General features: G+C 34.9%; 2 protein-coding genes across 5 annotated transcripts in view; one reads left to right on the forward strand and one right to left on the reverse strand.

Annotated features, from left to right (window-relative positions):
* Positions 1-4,664, reverse strand: part of LOC136025127 (cytokine-like nuclear factor N-PAC) — a 129,040-nt gene extending 124,376 nt beyond the window's left edge. For both annotated transcript variants that reach the window (XM_065700872.1, XM_065700871.1), the window contains exon 1: positions 4,551-4,664. In XM_065700872.1, the coding sequence (XP_065556944.1) occupies positions 4,551-4,579 (29 nt within the window). In that variant the 5' untranslated portion in view covers positions 4,580-4,664. The remainder of the gene's footprint in view (positions 1-4,550) is intronic.
* A 4,061-nt stretch (positions 4,665-8,725) lies between these two features.
* The window catches only part of LOC136025128 (proliferation marker protein Ki-67-like), a 75,986-nt gene continuing 59,657 nt past the window's right edge, over positions 8,726-25,054 (forward strand). For 2 of the 3 annotated variants that reach the window (XM_065700873.1, XM_065700874.1), the window contains exons 1-2: positions 8,726-8,812; positions 11,505-11,743. In XM_065700873.1, the coding sequence (XP_065556945.1) occupies position 8,812; positions 11,505-11,743 (240 nt within the window). In that variant the 5' untranslated portion in view covers positions 8,726-8,811. The remainder of the gene's footprint in view (positions 8,813-11,504; positions 11,744-25,054) is intronic. The other variant, XM_065700875.1, reaches the window with a different exon arrangement.

Raw genomic sequence — 25,054 nt, forward strand, 5'->3', positions numbered from 1 at the left:
CCCTGATCAATTAGAATTATATTAGCTGTTCAAGGGTTATTAGAGCTAAATAGGATAGACGTAGTTCCCTAAGCACATTTCAATTGTTTTTTTGTTTTTTTACCAGATACATGAAGAAATGGTAAATGTTAGTGAACTGGTTCATAATATTGTCCACTTTAGTTTTCTAGATATGAATACTGATTACTAATATATTTGTATACAGGCAAGCATTCTCTGTTCCAAGGTATCAGGAGCATTATAGCCATTTGTGCAAAGTGGGTGGTAAGTGGTTTAAACCATAATCCCTGTATTACATACTCATTCAGATTCTTCTATTGTTGCAGTAGTGAAACAAATCATCCCTTGATTAACTCACATGGGGTTCTAGGGGCGATTTTAATAAATCCTTTTTCTTTTTAAAGTAAACTATCTTTAGAGGCCCTTTGCCTTGTTTGTACACAATCATTTAAAAAAATGATTCTAGGTTGTGATGTTGTCCTCCTGTATTTGCTAACTCAACAGCTATGTAGCTAGCTGTGTATAATGGCTGTACAAGTCTTCTGTACCCACCTGCTAGTATAGACAGGATTTTACCAAAGGGTTTAAGCAAGCCTACTTTGAGAAAAGGCTTCATAATATCATATATGCTTTAATATTTCCAAGTTTCTTTTGCTCTGGTAAAGAGGGTTCTAGGTATTTAGGCCCCAAGAAAGATAAGACTTTCAAAATTTGAGAATTTTATAAGAAATTTGTTTTTTTAATTTCCACAGGGAGAAGGAATTTTGGTACTTGTGCATTATGTGCCACTCACTCAAGTTTATGCTGTGTAAAACTCAAGAACAAACCAGTTTCTTTGTTAATTTTTTTTCAGCTTGGCATGAGACAAGACCAAAACAAGTGACAGAATATATGGGAAATATATAATTTGGGTTATATATTTGCACATAAGGGAGTGGGGGGTAAATTAGCTGGACAGTTTGAGGTCAGAAATCAATTTGTTCTTCATAATATGCAGAATACTTGTACCTAACACATTTTACATACAGACCAAACAAATACAAAGTTGAAACAATAGGGAAAATCTTTTCAAGACAGTGGAAATCAATTCTGTGAATATTTCAGCCCCATGTTCAAAGGCCATCTCCAGCACAATACAAGAAAGAGAAAAAAATATGTATATATAAATAAACTTACATTAAAATGCAAGAATTAAAACTAGTAATGTTTTTTTTTTGTTTAAAACAGCCCTAGCATCTTTACTTCAACAACGTTCAACCAGGACTTGAGTCCTGGTTGAATGTTGTTATCCCCCCCTCTCCTAATGTGCATATCTATAGCCCAATTTGTTTTTAAAGTAACAGAAACTAACAAAAAACCGGTTTGTTCTTGAGTTTTACATGGTGTAAACTTGAGTTGGTGGTGCATAATACACAAGTACCAAATTTCCTTCCCCCTATGGAAAAAAAAGAAACTCAATTTTTTGTCAAATTTGAAAGTCTTATTTGGCAAAATTCTTCTTTAGCTACTACAGGCTATCTTAAAAAGAGGTTAGGTTAGGAACATGAAATTTTCAGGGATGAGTCTACAGGCTTAAGTATGTCCTGGGAAGGTATTTTGAAGTATCTGCCTCCACTCCTTCTCCTTCTAGAGGATCCTGAAATTTGCCTACATGACAGGTTGACTTATTGGAATTTTGACAAGACAATATTTTACCTTAATTTTCAGTTATCAATTTCTTTTTCTTTTGCTTTAGTTCTGGAAATACGATTCTTGTTATTAGAGTAGAATTTTGTGATGTTGCTCTCTTGTATGTAGATGCCAATAAATAGCTAATGCACTAACTCATACATGATGCAGAATTTTGCTCAGTGCTGCATTAGCTGGCAGAACCAATCTCCAATTATCTCAAATGACAGAGGAGGTTCTAGGGGGTATTTTGATACATTTATTTTTTTATGTTATCAGAAGTAAGTCTTATTTGTAGACAATCATTAAGAAAAATGATTCTAGGCTGTGATGTTTACCAGATTTTACCAGAGGGTTTAGGCCTACTTTGAGAAGGCACTTCAAAATACCTTCCTGGCTATATTTTAGCCCATAGACCCATCCCTAAAAAGTTTCATATTCCTAACCTAACCCCTTTCCAAGGTAGCCACAAGTGGCTAAAGTAGAATTTTACCCCCTATTTTCCATAGAGGGGGGGAGGGGGAATTTTCCATCAAAAAAGATATTTCAGCAAGGTGTATTCTCTGGGGGGGGGTATTTTCCAAAAAGAGGGGGAATTCTCAGGAAGGTAAAAAAGCATTTAAACAGGAGCATTTTAAGTTCATAAAATGCAAAACGTTTTTATTAGTAACATTATTATGCTTACTTCCATTGCTATCCACATTCATAGATCATCTAGGATATATTTGATATTTGAATACTTGAAAATTTTTTAAAATAAATAATACACCAGGTCCTAAGGTTTTGGCAGGTCAAGAAACCTGTTCACAAAGGAAATTTAAACATCAACAGCTGCAACAGAACAGAGAAGTACACTAATTAAGGCTAAATACAGGATCCTCAGGAGAAGGTTCCTACTTTTGAAGTGTCACTTTTGGAGATTAATATTTCTACTACAACTAGGAGAACCAACAGTCTTTCCAAACAAGACACAATTGTATCTCTACAAACTATTTGTAACTTATAGAATTCCACAAGAATTAAAAGAATAGACTTTAATTTTAGCATGGATTAAATGGTTTTTGCATTGTATTTTCCAGTTATTATGATGTCCAGTCTTTTAAAAGGAGGAAGAGAAGAAATGTGCTTTTCACACATGCATTAGTTTTAAGGGGGTTTTGTATCATCTTTTAGATGGGTACTTTACCCAATTGCTACAGAAACAATTTCTATAAAGACAAAAAAATGCATACAGTGGGTTTAAATACTGAAATACTTCTCTTTTCAATTTTATATACTGACAAAACTTTATTTTGCCTTTTCAAGCATGAAGAATACTATTTTTTTCCACACATATGTACTGCTTTGGTGAAAAATTACAATCTGCTGAGATTACTAAGTTGAAAATTCTCATGTGTTTTAAGCTCATTCTAATCCACAACAAATACTTTTTTTATTATTTTGAGAAAGTGGCTTTTTTTAAAACTTACATTTTTTTCAATATTTTTTTGCAAATATATGCATTTCCAATGTATACTTGTGGTGCATACTATATAAAGGCTTATATAATCTGACACAAATATTTTATGTCTTTATTTTAATCAAGAGTTGAGATATTCTTGTTTATATAGTAAAACTTCCAAAAATCTATTTTTTTAAACTTTTCCCTTTTATAACTAAAAAAAATACACAAGAAGGAAAAAATCTGAAGCTTTGAAAATAAGCTGACTTCAAAGCCAATAATAAGTGCACAACATTTCAAGTAGTTTGGAAAATGTTGTGTTGTGGACTGTGTTGATCCAATCTGGATTGACATCTATGTCAGTTTCCATAATTTCATTACTAAAGTATTATATTTTCATAATATTTTAGTATATTTCACTGTTATTAACCTAACTTCCCTTCCTGAAGGATATCCACCATATGACTAAAATGGGAATAAAGTTCATTCATGATGCAAATAAAAGTTACATTTAGAATCAGGATGCAATTTAGGGTATATATTAGCACATCGTGGGGGGAGAGAGGGGGAAGTAAACTCTTCAAATATATTGGTTCTAACAAATTCATGAATTTCTTGGAAAAACAGGGAAAGAAGTGAAGATAAAGGTACTCAACCTGCAAAATGTGTTAACTATGATTATTCTGCATATCATGGAGTAAGATTTGTTTTCCTAACATTTCCCCTTGTGTCCAGCTGGGCTCTTAAGCAGTAAAATTCTAGTTAATTGACTTCTTGCTATCTCAGAAAGGGTTTAGGTTAGGACAATGAAACTTTCAAAGATGAATCTACAGACTAAAGTATGTCCCAGGAAGGTATTTTGAAGCAACTGCCTCCACTCCTTCTCCCTCTAGAGGGCCCTGACCTTTGATGACCTTTAAAATTATGTTTGTTACAAAAGTGAAACCTTGCAATAGATCTTCTGCTTAATTGAAGCACAACAAAATTGTTTTCACCTTCATAACTTTGCTTGATTCTATTTTATAAAGTTTTAAAGATATACAAATACATTTCCTAAATTTTGAAAAAAAAAGCATGATATGGCTCAAAATTCTACTCAAGAAACAGGAATTGTATTTTCAGAACTAAAGGCAGAGAAAAAGCAGCTAGTAACTGAAAATTAAGGTAAAATGTTGTTTAGTCAAAATTTCAATAGGTTACCTGTCATGTAGGCAAATTCCAGGGCCCTCTAGGGGGAGGAGTAGAGGTGAGTACTTTAAAATACCTTCCCGGGACATACTTTAGCCTGTAGACCATCCTTGAAAGTTTCATTTTCCTAACCTAAACCCTTTCCAAGATAGTAAGAAATCAATTAACTAGAATTTTACCGAAAAAAAAATACTATTAAGCAGAGAAATATCAATTTGGCACTTTTATAACAATCAAAGAAATCGAATTTTACCAAACAAGGTCTCCTATATGATAAATCATTTTAACAGGACCCTTCTATATCAACGTCCAACTCAGGAATGAAATGTGGGTTTGAAATTTAGAGTTGCCGCCGAGTGATGATACGTGAAACATCAAATAGAAGCTTTACAGATACAGGTTGTCAGCCGAAACTCAACTCAGCTAAATAGTGGTCGAATTGGTTAACAATATTAACCAAAAACACACATTTAATACCGACAATGTAATTCAAATTTATGCGCTATTATATATCTTGTGCAAGAATTAAATGATCTGAAACAATTAAAAAGATTATGGGCTCTAAATTTAGATCCTCTTCAATATTATGCAAAGCATTAATAAATAATGAAGCGATAATAAGAATTAAACTCAAAAGTGTGGAAAACTCATGAAAAAAAAATTGTCTGTAAAAAAAAAAAATAAAAAAAATAACAACAAATGCCTTCTCGAGTCATTCAGAAAAGTTAAAAAAGAGAAACTGTGCCATAACAGAACAATTGGTGTCAACTAGGCTATGTGTCTCAAACTAACACATCCCAAGATAAATAATGAAGTTATAGAAACAGCTGAAATGTGAAAGATTCTTCTTACTTTCAAAAGATATCAAATTAAATTAAATTTAACTTAAAGCCTTAATTGGAAACAAAAATTCAGTAAATTTTGGGTATCCCTTTTTTTACTTTATCAAGTGCCCCTGGCTAATGAGTGTTTGAAATTTAACATAGCAATATAGTTTACTTTAAAATTATTGATTAGTATTAAGAGTATTGATTTAGATTTCAAGGTGAAAACATTTGTCTAGAATTGAGTATTATTGGTTATCAAACCATTAGGCTTTTTCAGTGAATTTTAATCCCTGCGAAGCTAGTTAGATTTTGCCATATCTGGCAAAGGCCTATAGTTTATGGCCTGAATAAAATTACTACTCAGCAATTCAACAAGTGAAAGTTAATCCTATGGTTATTATTATAAAATTATTTTTAACTATAAATTGTTTTTGTAATTTCACTAATAAGCGAGCAGGAGTGGGGAGGTTTTTGATTGCAAGCCTCCGCGCACCTGCCAGGTGTGGTGTCTCCCTTAAATTGCGAGGAATAGATAGCAGGGGCCTACGCTTCCCTCGCTAATGGGCGTTTTGAGCTTCTGAAATTTAGCCTACTACCTTTTAGATATCATCTGATTACCCTCCAATATAACTTTTCGTTTTCAGCCAGCTATGATTAATTATTGAAAGACAAGCATGAGCGAAAATTATTTTGAATGCTGTACTAAATTTTCTTGTGCAATTGCTATCCGAAGGTGTGAAAATAGAATGTGTTGTAACCTCAGCTGTCAATCTCTTCACGCATGATGCGATCTTATCAGCAAAGAAACGTTTTTATTTTGAACTTAATACGTAAGACCGAGTTATCAGTCTCGAAGACGATAAAAATATTGTTGTAATGTGTAAACTCCTCGTATCAGCTGTCAAAGAGAAGAAAAATATACTACACTTTTCAGTATCAGTTCCTGTAAAACTCCAGTCATCAGCGATACTGTTTCTGCTACATTAGCTTCAAAAGTAACCGAGATTTCCCGAAAAATATATGGATTTATTGACGTCACGAATTACGTCTTATATGTGAACTCTTCGAATACTGCAAAAGTTAACAATGCATCAACCTTTGCTGCCTACATTTTGAAAAGCGTAAGGCTATCGTATGCGGTTGTTCTAAGAAATTGTCCGCAAGATATCAGAAATTCTGATGACTGTAAATTTTTTTACACCATATGCAAAGAGGCTTCAAATGACATTAGACATTATAAGCGACCGAATAACGACTGGAAAATTGTTGTGCACTCCAAATCAGCGGCTAGCAAAATAGTTAAGAGAGTTAAAGTTGCTCAGTCATCTATAAGAGCTTTAATGAAAGAACCAGTTCACACATACGTCGTTAAGTAAGTCCTCCAACCCTTAGACTTTTCTGACCTTCAGAAACTAATAGCCAAAAGCACATAGATAAGCCATTGTGGCGTTTCCTGCACCTTTAAAGTGCATCTCGAGATTTGTAGTGACATTGACTTTTTTCTGAAAGAATCAGTGCACGTTGGTTATGAACGTCTACCTGTTCAGAAATTTTTCTTCCTTCCTGGTCGATGCTTTAAGTACCAAGAGGTAGATCAATTAACAATGAACTGCCAATCAGGTACTATCTGTGGTCGATGTGGATTTACCAATCATGAATCTAACCGTTCAAACATCTGTGCAGTTAGTATGTTCTGTGTGAACATGCTAGCTATGTTCACATGTGGACGGTTACTTTCCAAATAACCGTCTACCCATTATTCAGCCTAATCTACGTGGTCAAAGTGTCAACAGTTAGTCATAATGCCAATATGTAGTGCTTAACTCTAAGTATTAACGGTGGGCTTGTCCAAAGTCTTCAATTCTCGATGAGCTCATGTCAAAACATTATTTTCTTACAAGAGTATCTTTTAAGTTAGTTAAACCTTATTCTTTTAGATACTAAGATTAATCCAATATTTGTTGAGAGAAGAGTTTTAGTGAAGGTATTATCCTTGCATGGTATGCAAAACAAATGCAATAAAGTTATGAGTGCTCTGCAAGAGAATAAGACTGCTGCGGTTAAGGTAGGAAATGAGGCTAGCAGCTGGTTTCGTATTGAATCAGGAGTTAGGCAAGGTTGTGTTATATACCCCTTCATATAGATCATTTTCATGGATTTTGTCTTAAGAAGAACAGAAAAGGTAATGAGAGGATATGGAATTATTTGGGGAGGAAAGGATTTCCTGGAAATAAATTATGCTAATGATTTAAGCATCCTAAATGAAACTGTTTGCAAAATGAATCAACTTTTAGAGGTTTTGCAAGTTCAGGGTGCTAGAATAGGTTTGAAAATTAAAATTAAGAAGACCAAGTCACTTGGGCCAGGAATAAGGGAAGATAAAAAGGTGACTTCAGGTAACAAAAACATTAATCAGGTGTGCAGCTTCGCTAAACTTGGTAGTATTGTTACTAAAGACGGTGGGAGCAGTGAAGATGTTGGAAGTAGAATCACCAAGGCTCGGGATTTTTTTTCAAAGTTGAAAAAAGTTTTAAAGAAGAGGAAAACGAGTCTGTAAACCAAAATTGGAATATTGGGAGCTGCAGCGATGGCAGTGGTTAAATATAGTTCTCAAGTGTTGGCGCTCCGAAAAGCGAATGAAGATTAGCTGGATGTTTTACAAAGACATTGCCCATGGATGGTTTTGGGTACCCGATTAACTGTCTTTATTTCAAACAGTGGACTTTGCGAAAAATGCAGTTCAATCCTGCTTTGTAGGGCTATAAAAAGACAAAGGTTGAGATGGCTAGGATACATTCCGTGGAGGAAAGACGACAGATTGCCAAAGTTTGTCCTTTTCGGCCAACTGGATAAGGCTAAACAGGAAGCAGCTCGTCGGCGGTTGTGGTGTGAGAATGGTATAAAATGGGATTTAAGGGAAATGAGAACTTCCTGGGAGGATCTGAAGAGGGAGGCTTTGAATAGATTGGGATGGAGGAGGAGCGTGCGTATTTGTGTTGGCCTGAGGTGGCTTGGTGCTTTGGGGAGCTGTTAATAGTAGTAATAGTAATGTGATGGGTCTACTTGGCCTATCTCAGTTAAAATGCAGCTCTCTATCTGTTAAGTTACGCTAAGTTGCTTATGTTTTGAAATGACGGTGTGAAACCATTATAATATCGCTTTGACTAATCAACCCAATCTGATTTATTTAAGATCATGAGCATATTTTTTGTGGGTGGATTGTTTTTTGATATCCAATCTTAGACCCTTTACAATTAAATGTTAAATATGTCATGCCATTGAATGGAATGTGGAATCGTTATAATTGTGGCTTCAACATGGCCAAGTTGACCCACCACAATATTTTAAATTAAATTCGTGCAAATTTGACCTTGTTTCTAATCGGTAGATTATTCTTAGACAAATAATCAGATATCACTTTTCCTATTTCGATACGTAGTTCACATTAAGGGGAATACTATTCCTTCTAACCATATTTTAAAAATGCTGAACGCCAAACAGAACACATAACTTTCGTCCCATTTCAGCTGAATTTTCACTTTTCTTTTTCTGGCCAGTAATAATTTAATGCTTTGGCTGGTTTCGGCTAATATTTTCTCTAAAATTTCGTAATTCCCATCTGTGTAGCTTACTTTTCAGTTACGCCATTTTGAAATAATTCAAATTTCTTTGTTTCAAGATAAATTCAGTAAGTATCAATGGATATATAAGTTAAACAGAGTGGCCCATGCTAGTAATTTAGGTTTCTAATCATAAACATGGCAAGTATTCGTTGTCTGTGTCCCTTATCAAGCTTTTTCATGTAATGACATTTTTCCTTCCTGTTAGCCTAGGGTAGGCTATTTCTAAATTAGACTAATCCATGTTTTCTTGCATAAATATTGTTTCTTTAGAGGAAATTCTGGGTAAAATTCTAGTTTTGTGACTTTTGGCTATCTTAGAAAAGGGTTAGGCTAGGAGATTGAAACTTTTGGGGATGAATCTACAGGCTAAAGTATATCCATGGAAGGTATTTTAAAGTACCCACCTCCACTCCTCAGCATAGTCAAAACACCTTATAACTATGTCTTTGGGGATGACTTACTCCCCCAGAGTCCCTGGGGGAGGGGCTACAAGTTACAAGCTTTGGCCAGTACTTACATATTGTAATGGTTATTAGGAAGTGTACAAACATTTTCGTTTTTTTTTGGTTAGGGTAGAGGGGGTTGAGAAGAGGGGAATACATTAGGGGAACTTTCCATAGAAGAATTTGCCAAGGAGGAAGAAAATTTGGTAAAATTCTAGTTAATTTACTTCTTGGCATCTCAGAAAGGGTTTAGGCTAGGAAAATGAAACTTTCAGGAATGAATCTACAGACTAAAGTATATCCCAGGAAGGTATTTTGAAGAAACTACCTCCACTCCTTCTCCCTCTATAGGGTGCTGACCTTTGATGAATTTTAAAAATATGTGTGTTATAAAAGTGAAACCTTGCAAAATAGATCTTCTGCTTAATTGAAGTACAAAAAAAAAAATTGTTTTCAGCTTCATAACTTTGCTCAATTCTATTTTATAAGGTTTTAAAGATATACAAATACATTTCCTAAATTTTGAAAAAAAAAACAACATTGATATGGCTCAAAATTTTATTCAAATAACAGGAATTGCATTTTTCAGAACTAAAGGCAGAGAAAAAGCAACTAGTAGCTGAAAATTAAGGTAAAATGTTGTTTAGTCAAAATTTCAATAGGTATAGACCTGTCATGTAGGCAAATTTCAGGGCCCTCTAGAGGGAGTGGAGGTAGGTAGTTTAAAATACATTCCCAGGACATACTTTAGCCCATAGACCCATCCTTGAAAGTTTCATTTTTCCTAACCTAAACCCTTTCCAAGATAGCAAGAAGTCAATTAACTAGAATTCTACCAAAAATTTCCATGAAGGAAGTATGGGATTTTCCAGCATTATTTAAAAAAAAAAACAATGAAAAAATAAATAAGAAAATGTTTTTTCTACTGAAAGTAAGGAACAGCATTAAAACTTAAAATGAGCAGAAATTATTATGCATATGAAGGGTTCACCTCCTCTTAATACCTTGCTCTTTATGCTAAAGTATTTTTAGTAGTCTCAACTATTTATTCTACAACCTTTGTGATTCAGGGGTCATTCTTAAGGAGTTGGGAAAAAATTTAAGCTTTAGTGTAAAGAGCAAGGTACTGATGAAGGGGTAAACTCCCTCATATATATATATATAATAAAAACATACAAATCTAGAAGTTTGTTATGTAAGTTAATTTGTAAGTAACATATCTTTTACTATTAAAAACATTCATACAAAATAAATAGTTCTAGTTTCTCTTTTTAAGTAACCAAAAAAATTTGAGGGCAACTAGGCCTCCTCCCCTGCTCCTTTTTTCCCCAAAATCATTTGATCAAAACTCTAAGGAAGCCATTTAGCCAAAAAAATTAATAGGCAAATTTTGTTTTAATTATTCATCTGCAGGGAGCCAAAATCAAAACATGCATTAATTCAAAAATGCCCAGAAATTAAATAATTTTTTTTTTACTGAAAGTAAGCGGTGACATTAAAACTTAAAACAAACAGAAATTACTTTGTATATAAGAGGGGCAGTTCCCTCCTCAATGCCTTGCTCTTTATGCTAAAGAAATTTACTTTTCTTTAAAAAATTTTGTTTTTGACAGTTCGTTTTTAGCTTAATTTTGCTTTATTTTGATTGACATTTTTTTGTTAATAAAAAGGAATATTTGTAAGCTTTTTTTTTGGTTTATCTCCTAAAGAAATAACATTTTGGCTTACTCCTTATATTCTAGACAAAATTTCATTGCAATTTTTTATAATAGTAGTACTGTAAAACTCAGGATGGATAGATACATGAAATATTATTCAAATAAAAAGATTAAAAATCTGGATATTCTTTGGGCTTCTTTTGTGCTGAAGCCATTCTGACCATTAACATATAACAACCTTGAGCATAAATAAATGAAGGGGATGTTGTATTAAATTAAGATACACTTAGTGTATCCAAATTGTCAAAGTGGAGTATCCAAGGGTATCCATATTGATCTCAAGGAACAGCTACAGGTATTAAGTTGAAACTTCAAAGGAGTGCTAAGGGAGATATTAAACAAAATCAAAAGACCCTATATGCATTAATTAAAATTGAAAATGTGTTAAATACATGTTTTTTCCTTTTCTTCTCCTTTTTTTACTGCAATATTGCTAAACATTTGTTCAGGGGTAAGTTATTTCAAAAATTGGTTTTCTCTCTTAATAACAAGAAAAATTGTACTCTGAAAGTATGTTAATAACTTATTTAGGTTTTATTGAATTAAAAGTGTTGTTGCTTCAAAACTTTGATGTAGAGTTGTGTAATTGAAACTAGTGTTTGCAGATGCAAGAATTGAGATGCTCACTAGATTTAGTCAGTCCAGTTCTTCAAGATTTGGTCTGTTTGGTTGTATAGTTGTCTTGAAAAGGAATGGAGAGGATGGATCTGTGTTTAAAATCAACTATGAAACTGTTAGAATTGGAAAGAATGATGCCACACTTGACATAAGGGTTCAAAATGATGCTGTCAGTCCAATACACTGTCTCTTGGAAGTTAATCAGGATACCAAAAAGGTTTGTGCTAGCTGAAGTTTCTAAAATAATGACAAGATCTCTGGCAAAACATTGTATAAAATTTTTGAATCAAGATTTTCAATTTGAAACATTGAATCAAGGTGTTGTCCCTGATTTATTTTTTTATTACCAGTGAAATCAAGTCTAAATTTAAAATGCCGCCCCACCAGTTTGGTCTTCAGCCTAAACTAGGCTGCATGCATGCACTAAATGCACTAGTGAAGATTTTGCTTGGTGCACATAATGGTGAAGAAAGTTACCTTAGGTCAGTGTGATGTCAAAATGACATTTGATTCGTGAATTCATTCACAAATCCTCTTAGAACTGTATAATAGTGGTGTTAGTACCTGTGTTATCCAATTTCTATGTAACTTGTATGACCGTTTTAAATGTTAGAATAAAGCTTAAGAATAGGGTCACTGCAAAACCAATATATTGTACATGAAGGGATCAAACAAGGGTCTTCCACTTCTCCCAATTCGTTTAATAATAGTTTAGTTAGAGCCCAAGCAGTAGTTAAACCATCTTTTATTTATAAAGGTATAGATGTACTGTTAATTGGTTTTGCAGATGACATCATAAACATCACCAAAATGTTGTCACCTTTGGAGGAGAATTTTGCTCTATTAAAAAAATCATCTGACAATATTGGTCTAGATTTTAATTTAAGTAAAAGTGAAGGGTTGCTGTTTAATTAGAAAAATTCTAAGCATACCCCATTAATAAGACTGGAAAATCATGATGTTATGCCTTTGCAATTCATTACTTACCTTGGTTCACTTATAGGTGACAACTTGAAATGTACTTGTTTGCTGCTAGTAAAACATATAAACAAGAAAATTTGAACAAGTTATGCTGGTATCGTTTCTGCTAAACTAAATAAATCATCATCTACTAGGTCGTCTATTTACTTTTGTATGTTTACTACATGTTCTTTATTTGGCACCATTTTGGAAGTTATTACAAGAAGAGGATAAAATAGAAATTTGCTCTACCTATTTCCATTATGCCAAATTCCTACTCCAGCTCCCAATTTGGACCAGAAATAGTAGGATATTCAGCAATACGGGATAATTAGCCCATCCATCCCTGTTCAATCAGCCATTACCAATTATGAAAAACAGGTTACTATGAGAGACCACAAATGACAATCTTCACTTATGTAGATTCGCTTTTATGTTGTTTCTTTTTTATATGTGTGTATATAAGTTATTTTGGTAATGTTGCTTTTTTTTTTCTTCTGTACTCTGTCTGTGCAATTTTCTTTTTTTTGTGACAGGTTACATATACATTTACATATAAATATATATAAGCCCTGCCAGCCATTGCTGCAGTGCTGCACGCCCCAGCAACACGTGGGGTGTCAGTGCCAGTTACTCGTCTCTAAGCTCCAAATCACTTAATTGCATGTACAGATTAATAGAGGTACAAACAGCATATACATATATATATATATACTAGCTGTTGGGGTGGCGCTTCGCGCCACCCCAACACCTAGTTGGTGGGGCGCTTCGCGCCCCCCCAAGCCCCCCCGCGCGCGTAAGTTGTTACGCGCCATTGTAGTTGTGTCCCTGTGTCCCACCTGTGAATAGAGATAGATATAAATATATGTTTTTAACTACATAAAACATGCGAATATACAACATTCTTCACTGTCCCATTGTCTGTGCATATAAATAGATTGTCAGGTTTACTGACTCTTGAACATGCAACATATAATTGTCCATGGGAAAAACAATCCATATTCAGATCTATACCTCATTATTCTAATGATGTGTCCCTGTGTCCCGGTCATCATTTATATTCCCTGTGTCCCGGTCGTCATTTGTGTCCTGGTGTCCCAGTTTGTAATTTCTCTTTGAGTGTCCTGGTCGTCATTTATATTCCCTGTGTCCCGGTGTCCCGGTCGTCATTTGTGTCCCGGTCGTCATTTGTGTCCCGGTGTCCTGGTCTGTAATTTCTATTCGAACAATCCCTGTGTCCCAGTCGTCATTTATATATCCCGCCTGTGCCCCCGGCGTCCCCGTTGTAGTTGTGTCCCTGTGTCCCGGTCGTCATTTATATTCCCTGTGTCCCGGTCGTGATTTGTGTCCGGGTGTCCCAGTCTGTAATTTCTCTTTGAGGTTCCCGGTCGTCACCTATATTCCCTCTGTCTCGGTCGTCATTTGTGTCCCGGTCTGTAATTTCTCTTTGAGTGTTTTTTCTTTTTAGTTTTTTTTTAGTTTTTTACCTTTTTTCTTTTTTCAGTTGTCTTTTTCTTCTTTATTTTTCAGCGTCACTATGAAGTACATATCGACAAACCTTTGTTTTTTTAACTTAAATCTGGTAGGCATTGATGACCTTATCCAAGTCAAAATCCCAAACCCAATCATCATCACTATCATTTTCAGTTTTGATATGTTTTGACTCTTGCTGTCCAGGTGGATTTTCATCTAACTGCGCGGTTTTGCGTTCTTTAGCTGCAAGCCTGTTTTCTTGCTGTTCTTGTGATTCCTCGGAACGCTTTCTTTTCTTACTTTCTCTATCAGCAGCAAGTTTTTTGGCATAAACTCTTTGAGCAGCTTCCTCGGCTGTTGCCATTGTAGGTTCTTCAGTCATTTTACAATTAAACATTTTTCCGTGAACAAATCTCTTAAATACCGTTAATGACGTCACCGTCAAAGCAAAAATGACGACAACTAATTTCATGACGTCAGTCAACACAGAAACATGACGTCACCTGATCCACAGACAGACACACAGACAGACAACTTATTTTTATATATATAGAATATATATATATATATATATATATATATATATATATATATATATATATATATATATATATATATATATATATATATATATGTATATATATATATATATATATATATATATATATATATATAGTGAGCAATAATTGTGTATGTATGTTTGTTCTTGAAAATAGCTCCATAATTTTTCGGGAAAATTGGTATTTTGGGATATTCTTGCATAAAAAAACGATCTAGGTAGGTCAGAAGTCTGAGAAAATTCTTCAAGAGTTTTAATTTTGGACACCAAGCAGATGAGCAAGTCAAAAATGAAAATGAAGAGCAAAGACACACGCGGTTAGAAAACATGTGGCACTGAGCATGTGAGCGAGTCAAAAATGAAAATGAAGAGTAAATACACATGCAGTTAGAATAACAGCAGCAGCGTGTCAATAATGAAAATGAAGAGCAGACCCACGCTCTTAGAAGAAATGCAAAACCAAGCGTGTGAGCAAGTCAAAATTGAAGAACAAAGACACGCGGTTAGAAGACACGCGACACCAAATATGTGAGCAAGTCAATGAAAATCAACCTAGACGGCAAGATTCAAAACGTCAAAGTTGAAAATGATAGCGATGGTGATTATGTTTGGGATTTTGACATGGATAAAGTCATCTATGTCCACCAAACCTTGGAAAATCAAAAACTTATACTAGATAAATCGTTGAAAGAAAAAAGAAGTTTCTGTCCCACCACCTGAACAGTTAAAAGAAATACAGGTTCGGCGATATGTCTTCAATAATGACAAAAGTTAAAGGTCAAATAAAAAAAGTAATTTTACCAAGGCACTACTTCTACTTTAAGGTTCATTTGTACGTCATGACATCAAGAAAAGGCTCAAATTCTCTGCGTTTAGAAAGACAATTGACACTGAGAATCCATATATAGAAGCCTGTCGCATGTCAATTGCCGTAACCCGGCAGCAAAGCCACCGGGCTCCCGGTATTATATATATATATATATATATATATATATATATATATATATATATATATATATATATATATATATATATCTATATATATAAAAATAAGTTGTCTGTCTGTGTGTCTGTCTGTCTGTCAGGTGACGTCATGTTTCTGTGTTGACTGACGTCATCAAGTTAGTTGTCGTCATTTTTGCTACGACGGTGACGTCATTCAAGATATTTAAGACATATGTTCACGTAGAAATCTATTAATGTTTAAGTTTAAAATGACTGATGAACTTACAATGGCAAAAGCCGATGAAGATGCTCAAAGAGTCTATGCCAAAAAACTTGCTGTTGATAGAGAAAGTCAGAAAAGAAAGCGTGCCGAGGAATCAAAAGAACAGCAAGGAAACAGGCTTGAGGCTAAAGAACGCAAAACCGCGCAGTTAGATGAAGATCCACCTGGACAGCGAGAGTCAAAACATATCAAAACTGAAAATGATAGCGATGATGATTGGGTTTGGGATTTTGACTTGGATAAGGTCATCAATGCCTACCAGATTTTAATTAAAAAACAAAGGTTCGGCGATATGTATTTCATAGTGAAGCTGAAAAATAAAGAAGAAAAAGAAAACTGAAAAAAGAAAAAATGTAAAAAACTAAAAAATACTAAAATGAAAAAACACTCAAAGAGAAATTACAGACCGGGACACAAATGACGACCGGGACAGAGGGAATATAAATAACGACCGGGACACTCAAAGAGAAATTACAGACTGGGATACTGGGACACAAATGACGACCGGGACACAGGGAATATAAATGACGACCAGGACACAGGTATTTAAGAATATCGTTTTTTACATATTTACATATGTAAATACGTCAACAAAGGCAGTGACATGGCAGTTTTTGGCTTGCAGCCCGAAATCAAAGATTTCGACGAAATCGTACAATATCAGGCTGGAAGATACATAAGCAGTAATGAAGCTGTTTGGCGAATTCTTTCATTTCCGATACATGAACGTAGTCCAGCTGTTGTTCACTTAGCGGTACAGTTACAGAATGGTCAACGTGTTTATTTCTCGGAAACCAACGTGCAACAAAGAGCCCTGAATCCACCGGATACAAAATTAACAGCTTTTTTTTCGCTTTGCAAAAATGATTCTTTTGCAAAAAAAACTGCTGTATACTGAAGTGCCTTCGTATTACACGTGGAATACTAAAAATAAAGTATTTGAACGTCGAAAACAGGGTAAGTCAGTCGACGGCCAACCTACCATCTTCAAAGATACCACGATAGGAAGACTCTACACCGTTCACCCCAATCAACATGAATGCTTCTTTCTACGCCTGCTTTTGGTGAATGTACCCGGTCCGACATCCTTTGAGTATTTGAGAACTGTAAACGGTACTATACATGACACTTACCGTAGTGCATGCCAAGCTCTGAATTTATTGGAGAATGACCAACACTGGGATAACTGCATCAATGACGCGTGCGAAACGTCAACCCCAAGTCAAATTCGTGCATTGTTTGGCATCATTTTAACAACTTGCTCTCCATCAGCTCCTACAGAGTTATGGGAAAAATATAAGTCAAAAATGTCCGAAGATATACTCCATCGAAAACAGTTATAGACGTCAGATATGACTTTTGATTTTACATCAGAAATTTATAACTACAATTTAGTTATTATAGAAGATTTGTGCGTACGTATGGCAAACAAACCTCTTCAGGATTTGGGAATGCCTTCACCTAACCGTATCGCTGCTGTTTCGACATGTGTAGAATTGGATCGTGAACAAAGTTACAGTACGAGTGATCTATTGTCGTATGTACAAAATAACATTTCCAAGTTAACGTCGGAACAAAAAGACATTTATGATACGATAGACTCAGTTTCAGGACGTATACAACTACCTGCTGATTTCTGTAATTTAGTGACGTCCAAAAATGAATTGATTGAAAAAGTATTTCCGAATATTCTAAAAAATTATAAAAATAATAAATGGCTAAGTGAAAGAGCGATTCTCGCACCCAAAAATATAGACGTCCACGAAATCAACAATATTGTTTTGACCAAGATTCGAGACTAGGCAGTCCTTTACAAGTCAGTCGACACAGTTTTGGAACCAAATGAAGCGGTTAATTATCCATCTGAATTTTTAAATTCCATAGATCTTTCAGGGTTTCCACCACACGTGCTACAACTAAAAATAGGCGTACCAATAATACTTGTAAGAAATATCAACCCACCAAAGCTTTGCAATGGCACGCGACTTGCCGTAAAAAAAAAACCAATGGAAAACCTAATAGAGGCCACAATCTTGACAGGGCCTTTTGAGGGTGAGGCTGTTCTTATTCCTCGCATTCCCATGATTCCAACGGATCTGCCTTTTCAATCTAAAAGATTGCAATTCCCAATTCGATTAGCATTTGCAATCACCATTAACAAAGCTCAAGGTCAATCATTAGAAAAATGTGGTATAGATCTTAATACTGATTGTTTTTCCCATGGACAATTGTACGTTGCATGTTCGAGGGTCGGTAAACCTGACAATCTATTTATATGCAGCGACAATTGGACAGCGAAGAATGTTGTATATTCGCAAGTTTTACGCAGTTAATTTGTATTGTATCTATCTATCTATCTATCTATATAAAAACGAGTTGTGTGTATGCATGTTTGTTTGTTTGTAAAAAGAGCGTTTGCATATGACGTCATTATTAGTACATACGGCTTTGTATATGCACAGACAATGGGAAAGCCAAGAATGTTGTATATTCGCAATTTTTACGTAGTTTAACTCCTGCAGACAAAATGAATGCTTGCCTGAAAAATTCTAATTTATGGGCACACGTAAAAATATTAAAATTAACTACAAATATGCGTGTCCGAAGCAAAACGATGACTCTGGTCAAACATTTTCAGATCAATTGCTGGCAATTGGAAACGGAAAGCTCCCAGTAGTGGGAAAGCCAACAATGTTGTATATTCGCAATTTTTACGTAGTTTGAAACATATATAAATCTATCTATATTCACAGGTGGGACACAGGGACACAACTACAATGGCGCGTAACGACTTACGCGCGCGGGGGGCTTGGGGGGCGCGAAGCGCCCCACCAACTAGGTGTTGGGGTGGCGCGAAGCGCCACCCCAACAGCTAGTATATATATATATATATATATATATATATATATATATATATATATATATATATATATATATATATATATATATGTATATATATATATATATATTATCGGTTATTCTCCATCGTATGTCAAAATACCTTTTTTTTTCTCCTTGGATTTAGTCAGCGTTGCCAGTTAACTTTTTTAATTTAATGCAAGGTGACACATCAGGTTTGATTAGTATGTGGTTAGGTTGGAGGTTAGCTTGAGTTGGTTTTTAACCCATTTCTGATATTTAGAACAATCTAAGTTAGCATAATTTTACTACAGACAGTAACACTAGTTTGAATTAACAAAATTTACAGTTACCAAGACTTATAGTGGGTAGTTGAAACAAAGATTTATCAATCCAAATTAGTTTCAAAATAAATAATAATATCTCTTTAAATAGGGACTTGGAGGAATATTCACTAAATTTTATATACTTAAATTTAATTAAAATGATATAACAAAAATATTTTACCAGTTTATAATAGTATTGAACCAGTTACAAAAAGGCCTTTGAGGCATGCCAACAAAGCAAGATCAGCTTTGAAAACTTGTATTTAATTATTTTGTTCTGTTTTGTTTGAATGAATTTATCATCTCATATCATTTTATCTATCAGTCCTGGTTGAACTTCGTTGAAGCTAGGATGCTAGGGCTGTTTTAAAAAAGTTTTTTTAAAAACATTCTTAGTTTTATATATATTTTTATATATCTAAAATTTATATATATATATATATATATATATATAAAAATATATAATATATATAATATAATATATATAATATAATATATATATATATATATATGATATAATATATATGATATATAATATATATGATATATATATATATATATATATATATATATATATATATATATATATATATATATATATATATATATATATATATATATATATATATATATATATATATATACCGTTTTATTGAATGGCTTCTTCGTTGGGTATTGTAATTTTTAGGACACTGGGTGTCCTCATCATGACACAGGAGAGCATTAATGGTGAATTATTCGTGACAACGGTTTTCTGTACATCTTTAAGAAGCATCCGGGAGGGGGGATATGGTTGAATTACCAATCTAATGCACAGGATATGTAACTGAAAAATATCTAACAAAATTAAACCAGCCTTTAAGCTCTGTATTGCTACTCTGGAAAACAAGACCTAAGAGCTCATATGGCACTTGTGACGAGGCCAGAAGAACTAAGAGCCAAGAGCTCATATGATTTGAGCTCTAACAAAATTCTAAAAATCAATAGATTGATTTAAAAGGAAAATCAGAGGCTTAATGCCGGTCGGGATTTAAAATAAGAGCTCTGAGTCACGATGTGATTCTAAATATTAAAATTCATTAAAATCTGATCACCCACTCGTAAGTTATAAATACCTCATTTTTTCTAATTTTTCCTCCCCCTTTTTGACTTTATCAAATCAATTTGTGCAGCTCCCTGACCCGCCTACCAATTTTCATCGTCCTAGCACGTCCAGAAGCACCAAACTCGCCGAAGCACTGAACCCCCTCCCCCCAACTCCCCAAAGAGAGCGAATCCAATACGGTTACGTCAATCACGTATCAAGGACATTTGCTTATTCTATCTACCAAGCTTCATCCCGATTCCTCCACTCTAACCGTCTTCCAAGATTTCCGATTTCCCCCTCCAACTCCCCCCATGTCAACAGATCTGGTCGGGATTTGAAATAAGAGCTCTGAGACATGAATTCCTTCTAAATATCAAATTTTATTAAGATCTGGTCACCCGTAGCTATTAACCTCGAAAACTAAAACTTTTGAAATAGGAAAAGAGCCTTTAATCACATTCTTTACCATTTGCAATCAGAATATAGTCTAATATCTTCATTTTTTCAACATAGGTAGCTATTACCCTCGAAAAATAAAACTTTTGACATAGGAAAAGAGCCTTTAATCACACTCTTTACCATGTGCAATCATAAAATAGTCTAATATCTTCATTTTTTCCACAGACAAAGCTATTACCCTCGAAAACTAAAACTTTTGAAATAGGAAAAGAGCCTTTAATCACATTCTTTACCATTTGTAATCATAAAATAGTCTAATATCTTCATTTTTTCAACATACGTAGCTATTACCCTCGAACCCAGCTCCTCCAAAGAGAATGGATCCGTTCCAATTATGTCAATCACGTATCTAAAACTAGTGCTTATTCTTCCCATCAAGTTTCATCCTGATCTCTCCACTCTAAGCGTTTTCCATGATTTCTGTTTTCCTCCTCCAACTCCCTATTTCCCCGGATCCAAGTCGAGTCGAAAATGGAGCATCTGAGACTTAAGATCCTTCTATATATCAAATTTCCTTAAGATCTGATCACCTGTTCGTAAGTTAAAAATACCTCATTTTGCTGAATTACCCCCCCCCCCCCCCCCCCAACTCCACCAAAGAGAGCGGATCCGGTCCGGTTATGTCAGTCTCGTGTCTTAGACTTGTTTTTATTCTTCCCATCCGGTTTTATCCTGATCTCTCCGCTTTAGGTATTTTCTAAGATTTCCGGTCCCCTCCCCCAACTGCCCCCCCCAATGACGCTGGATCCGGTTAAGATTTAAAATAAGAGATATGAGTTACGAGGTCCTTCTAAATATGAAGTTTCATGAAGATCCGATCACTCTTTCGTAAGATAAAAAATCCGTCATTTTTTCTAATTTTTCAGAATTAACCCCCCCCAATTCCCCCAAATAGAGCGGATCCGTTCCAATTATGTCAATCACGTATCCAAGACTTTTGCTTATTTTTCCCACCAAGTTTCATCCCGATCCTTCTACTCTAAGCGTTTTCCATGATTTCAGCCCCCCCCCCAAACTCCCTCCAATGTCACCAGATCCGGTCGGGATTGAAAATAAGAGCATTGAGATCCGATCACCCGCTCTTAAGCTAAAAATACCTCGTTTTTTCAAATTTTTCGGAATTAACCTCCCCCCCCAACTACCCCAAAGAGAGCAGATCTGTTCCGGTTATGTCAATCATGTATCTAGGACTTGTGCTTATTTTTCCCACCAGGTTTCATCCCGATCCCTCCATAGGTTCCCCCCCAATGTCACCAAATCTGGTCGGGATTAGAGCTCTGAGACACGATATCCTTCCAAACATCATATTTCACTAAGATCTGATCAACCGTTCGTAAGCTAAAAATACTTAATTTTTTCTGTTTTTTCCAAATTAACCGCTCCCCACTCCACTCAGATAGTCAAATTGGGAAAACGACTGTTTCTAATTTAATCTGGCCCGGTCCCTGACACGCCTGCCAAATTTCATCGTCCTAGCTTACCTGGAAGTGCCTAAAGTAGCAAAACCGGGACCGACAGACAGACCGAAAGAATTTGCGATTGCTATATGTCACTTGGTTAATACCAAGTGCCATAAAAAACCTGTTGAGTTAACTTTTGGGGCATTTGAAATGTCTGATTATGGAAGGAAAATATTGGGCACTCAAATACAAGCAAACTTGTCCTTGCTGGGCTTAGCAAAAAACCGTTGAAGGGGGTTTTAATCAAGTTTATTAACAATTACATGGAGGACTAATATTGTAGATAACTCCGGTTATTTGGAATTGAACTCTCTTGCAAGATGTTTCTGAAGTATCTTGCATTGCCCTTGCTATGCGGAGTGATTTTACTCGTAATGCTTACAATAGAACAATGATTTTAGTAGTCGTTTCAGCTGTTATGAGTCTGCTGTTATGTCTATCGTGAGGTCGTAGTCGATTTTACGGAGCCAAATCAAACAGTTCATGGTAACGAGCTGTAAGTGAGGAGCGGCTCGGCCCCATCAAAAGCTACAAGTCTGAGAAAAATCTGCCTGATTTGTGAAAAGGGGGGAAATATTCCCAAAAAATCATGTGATCTTAGTGAAAATCACACCATCAGATTCAGTATATCAGAGAATGACATTGTGGAGGTTTCAAGCTTTTATCTACAAAATGTGGGATTTTTTTTTGCCACAAGAAAGATCATGGATACGTATTTATTTGTTGGTTTGTTGTTTTCCCCAGGCTTGATCATATCAAAGAAACAACCCTAGAAGATAGGGGAGGGCTCAATTCGAACAGAAATTGATGGTTTAATGCCCTTTTAAACGACCAGAAAGATTTGTCCCAATTCTGTAAGACCGAGTGCTGAAACACAAGGGTTGTGGAATCGAAAGATTTTCTAAAGTAAAAAAATTCTAGTGTAACGAGCAAGGAATCGAGGAGAAGGAAGCCAATTTTACACATGGAATAATTTCTATTCGTTTTATGTTTCAGTGTTGCTCCTTACTTTCATTTCGAAAAAAAAGTTTTTTGTTTTTGTTTTAATTTTGGTCATGTTGCTAGAAACTAAAAGTGCAAGGACGCTTTTTACTTCTAATAATCTCCAGTCTTAAAAAGAAAAATCTTTTCATTCCTTGCTTGATGTGATCTCGTCTCCTGAACCTTCAACCATATTGCTTTGGAGTTTATCTTTGGTTGTTCTGCATAGGAGCTGAAACTATCGGTGCTTTACTTAGTCATTTCTTAGGCAGAAATCCAAGTAAAATAACAACAGATTTTTCTAAGTCCTGTATTGGCCTAAAGATTCTGGAGAGTGGGTTTTTATGTAATTTTAGAAGAAGGACTTATTAATGAGTCACGAATTGTCTAATTTAGAGTGTAAATATTTTTTACATAAGTCAGCCTCGGTTGAATTAACATTGCAACGAGGTTTTAGCAGCAATAATAATTATCTTTTATGGCCAGTGTAAGATGCTATGGTCGGTCTTTTGTAATAAGTAAAAGAACAAGTTTTTTTTAACTGAAAGTAAGAAACAGCATTAAAACTTAAAACGAAAGTAAAGTATTATGTATATGAAGGGCATTGTCCCCTCTTCAGTATCTCGCTCTTTACGCTAAAGTTTGACTCTTTGTTCCAATTATATAAGAATTATTCCTGAAACACAAGAGTTGTTTAATTAGAATAATAAGCTTTTTTTAAAATTTCCAAAAAAAACTTTATCGCAAAGGGCATGATATTGAAGAGTACCAACCTCGTGTACTTTCTGTTCGTTTTAGGTTTTAATGTTGCTACTTACTTCCTGTCGAAAAAATAGTTTTTTATTTAATTTCTGATCGTTTTTTAAATTACGCCGGGAGATCCTGCTCCCCCTCCATGGAAAATTACATTTCATACGAAAAACTATCTTCCCCCGTGATAAATTTCTCTATAGAAAGATCCTCCCATGAGCTCCCCCAACCAGAAAAATCTGTCCCCCCCCCAAAAAAAAAATGTCTGTTGCTGTATGTAAACGATGGGCAAAATTCATAGCTTGTTTACCTTCTCTTCGGGACAGTGGGGGGTCAAGTCGCACTCAAAGGCATAGTTATTAGATTTTTCGACTATATTAAACAAAATGGCTATCTTAAAATTTTGATTGGGTGAGTCCCGATCTTCTGGGATCAGTGGTTCGGTACGATCACCCCTAGGGAAAAGAAGAACAAAAACGCATCCGTGATCTTTCGTCTGGTAAAAAGATATAAAATTCCACATTTTTGTATATAGGAGCTTAAAACTTCTACCGTGGGGTTTTCTGATATGTTTATTCTGGCGGTGTGATTTTCATTAAAATCACTTGATGGTTTGGGGGCGTTTCTATCTTTTTCAAAAAATTGGCAAATTTTCTCCGACTCGTAGCTTTTGATAGGTCACATTAATCTTGAAAATTTTTCTATATTTTAAATAAGCATCAAAATTCAATTCTTTTGATTCATCTATTGTTATCAAGTTACTGTTTGGTTTGAAGTAAATTGAAATTTAACTTTTAATCTGGCATATGTTGTATTGAGTTCAAAACTTTAGTTTTTCATATTTAATAACCAACCAAGCGAAATAGAATCAGACTGGAACGGGTTGATAAGACTACTATATGCTGGGATTAATACAAACTTAAAAATATAGTTAGATAACTCTGGTCCCGTTAGAGTGAAATTAGGACTAGAGATGAATTGAGTTGTAAGTGCCTGTGGAAAACCACCTCTTGATGCATTATGCCGAATCAAGACTATAAGGGTTTTGATGATCTTCGTATTTCTAAGCATTTGTAATTTCTAAGCATGATTGTAAGAGTCCTTACAATCTCAGTTTTACAAACGGGCCTTTTGGCTTTGTAGTACCTTCCATTTGTTAGCCTTAAAGGTAGGTCTACGGCCAATATCAATTAGACCTAGAAAGTTCATCCAAACTGTGAACTTTCGTTTGCCTTGGTCTGACCAAATGGTGAGTTCAAACTGATTCCAGTTTACTATGAAGGAAAATATTATTGTATAGAACCTTTTCAAGTTTTTCATGCTGAAGCTCAGCCCTTCAAGGGTGTTTTGGGTTTGGACTATTCTCAATATAGAACCACCCTTTCT

The sequence above is a fragment of the Artemia franciscana genome, chromosome 3 (assembly GCF_032884065.1).
Source record: "Artemia franciscana chromosome 3, ASM3288406v1, whole genome shotgun sequence".
NCBI classification, from domain to species: domain Eukaryota; kingdom Metazoa; phylum Arthropoda; class Branchiopoda; order Anostraca; family Artemiidae; genus Artemia; species Artemia franciscana.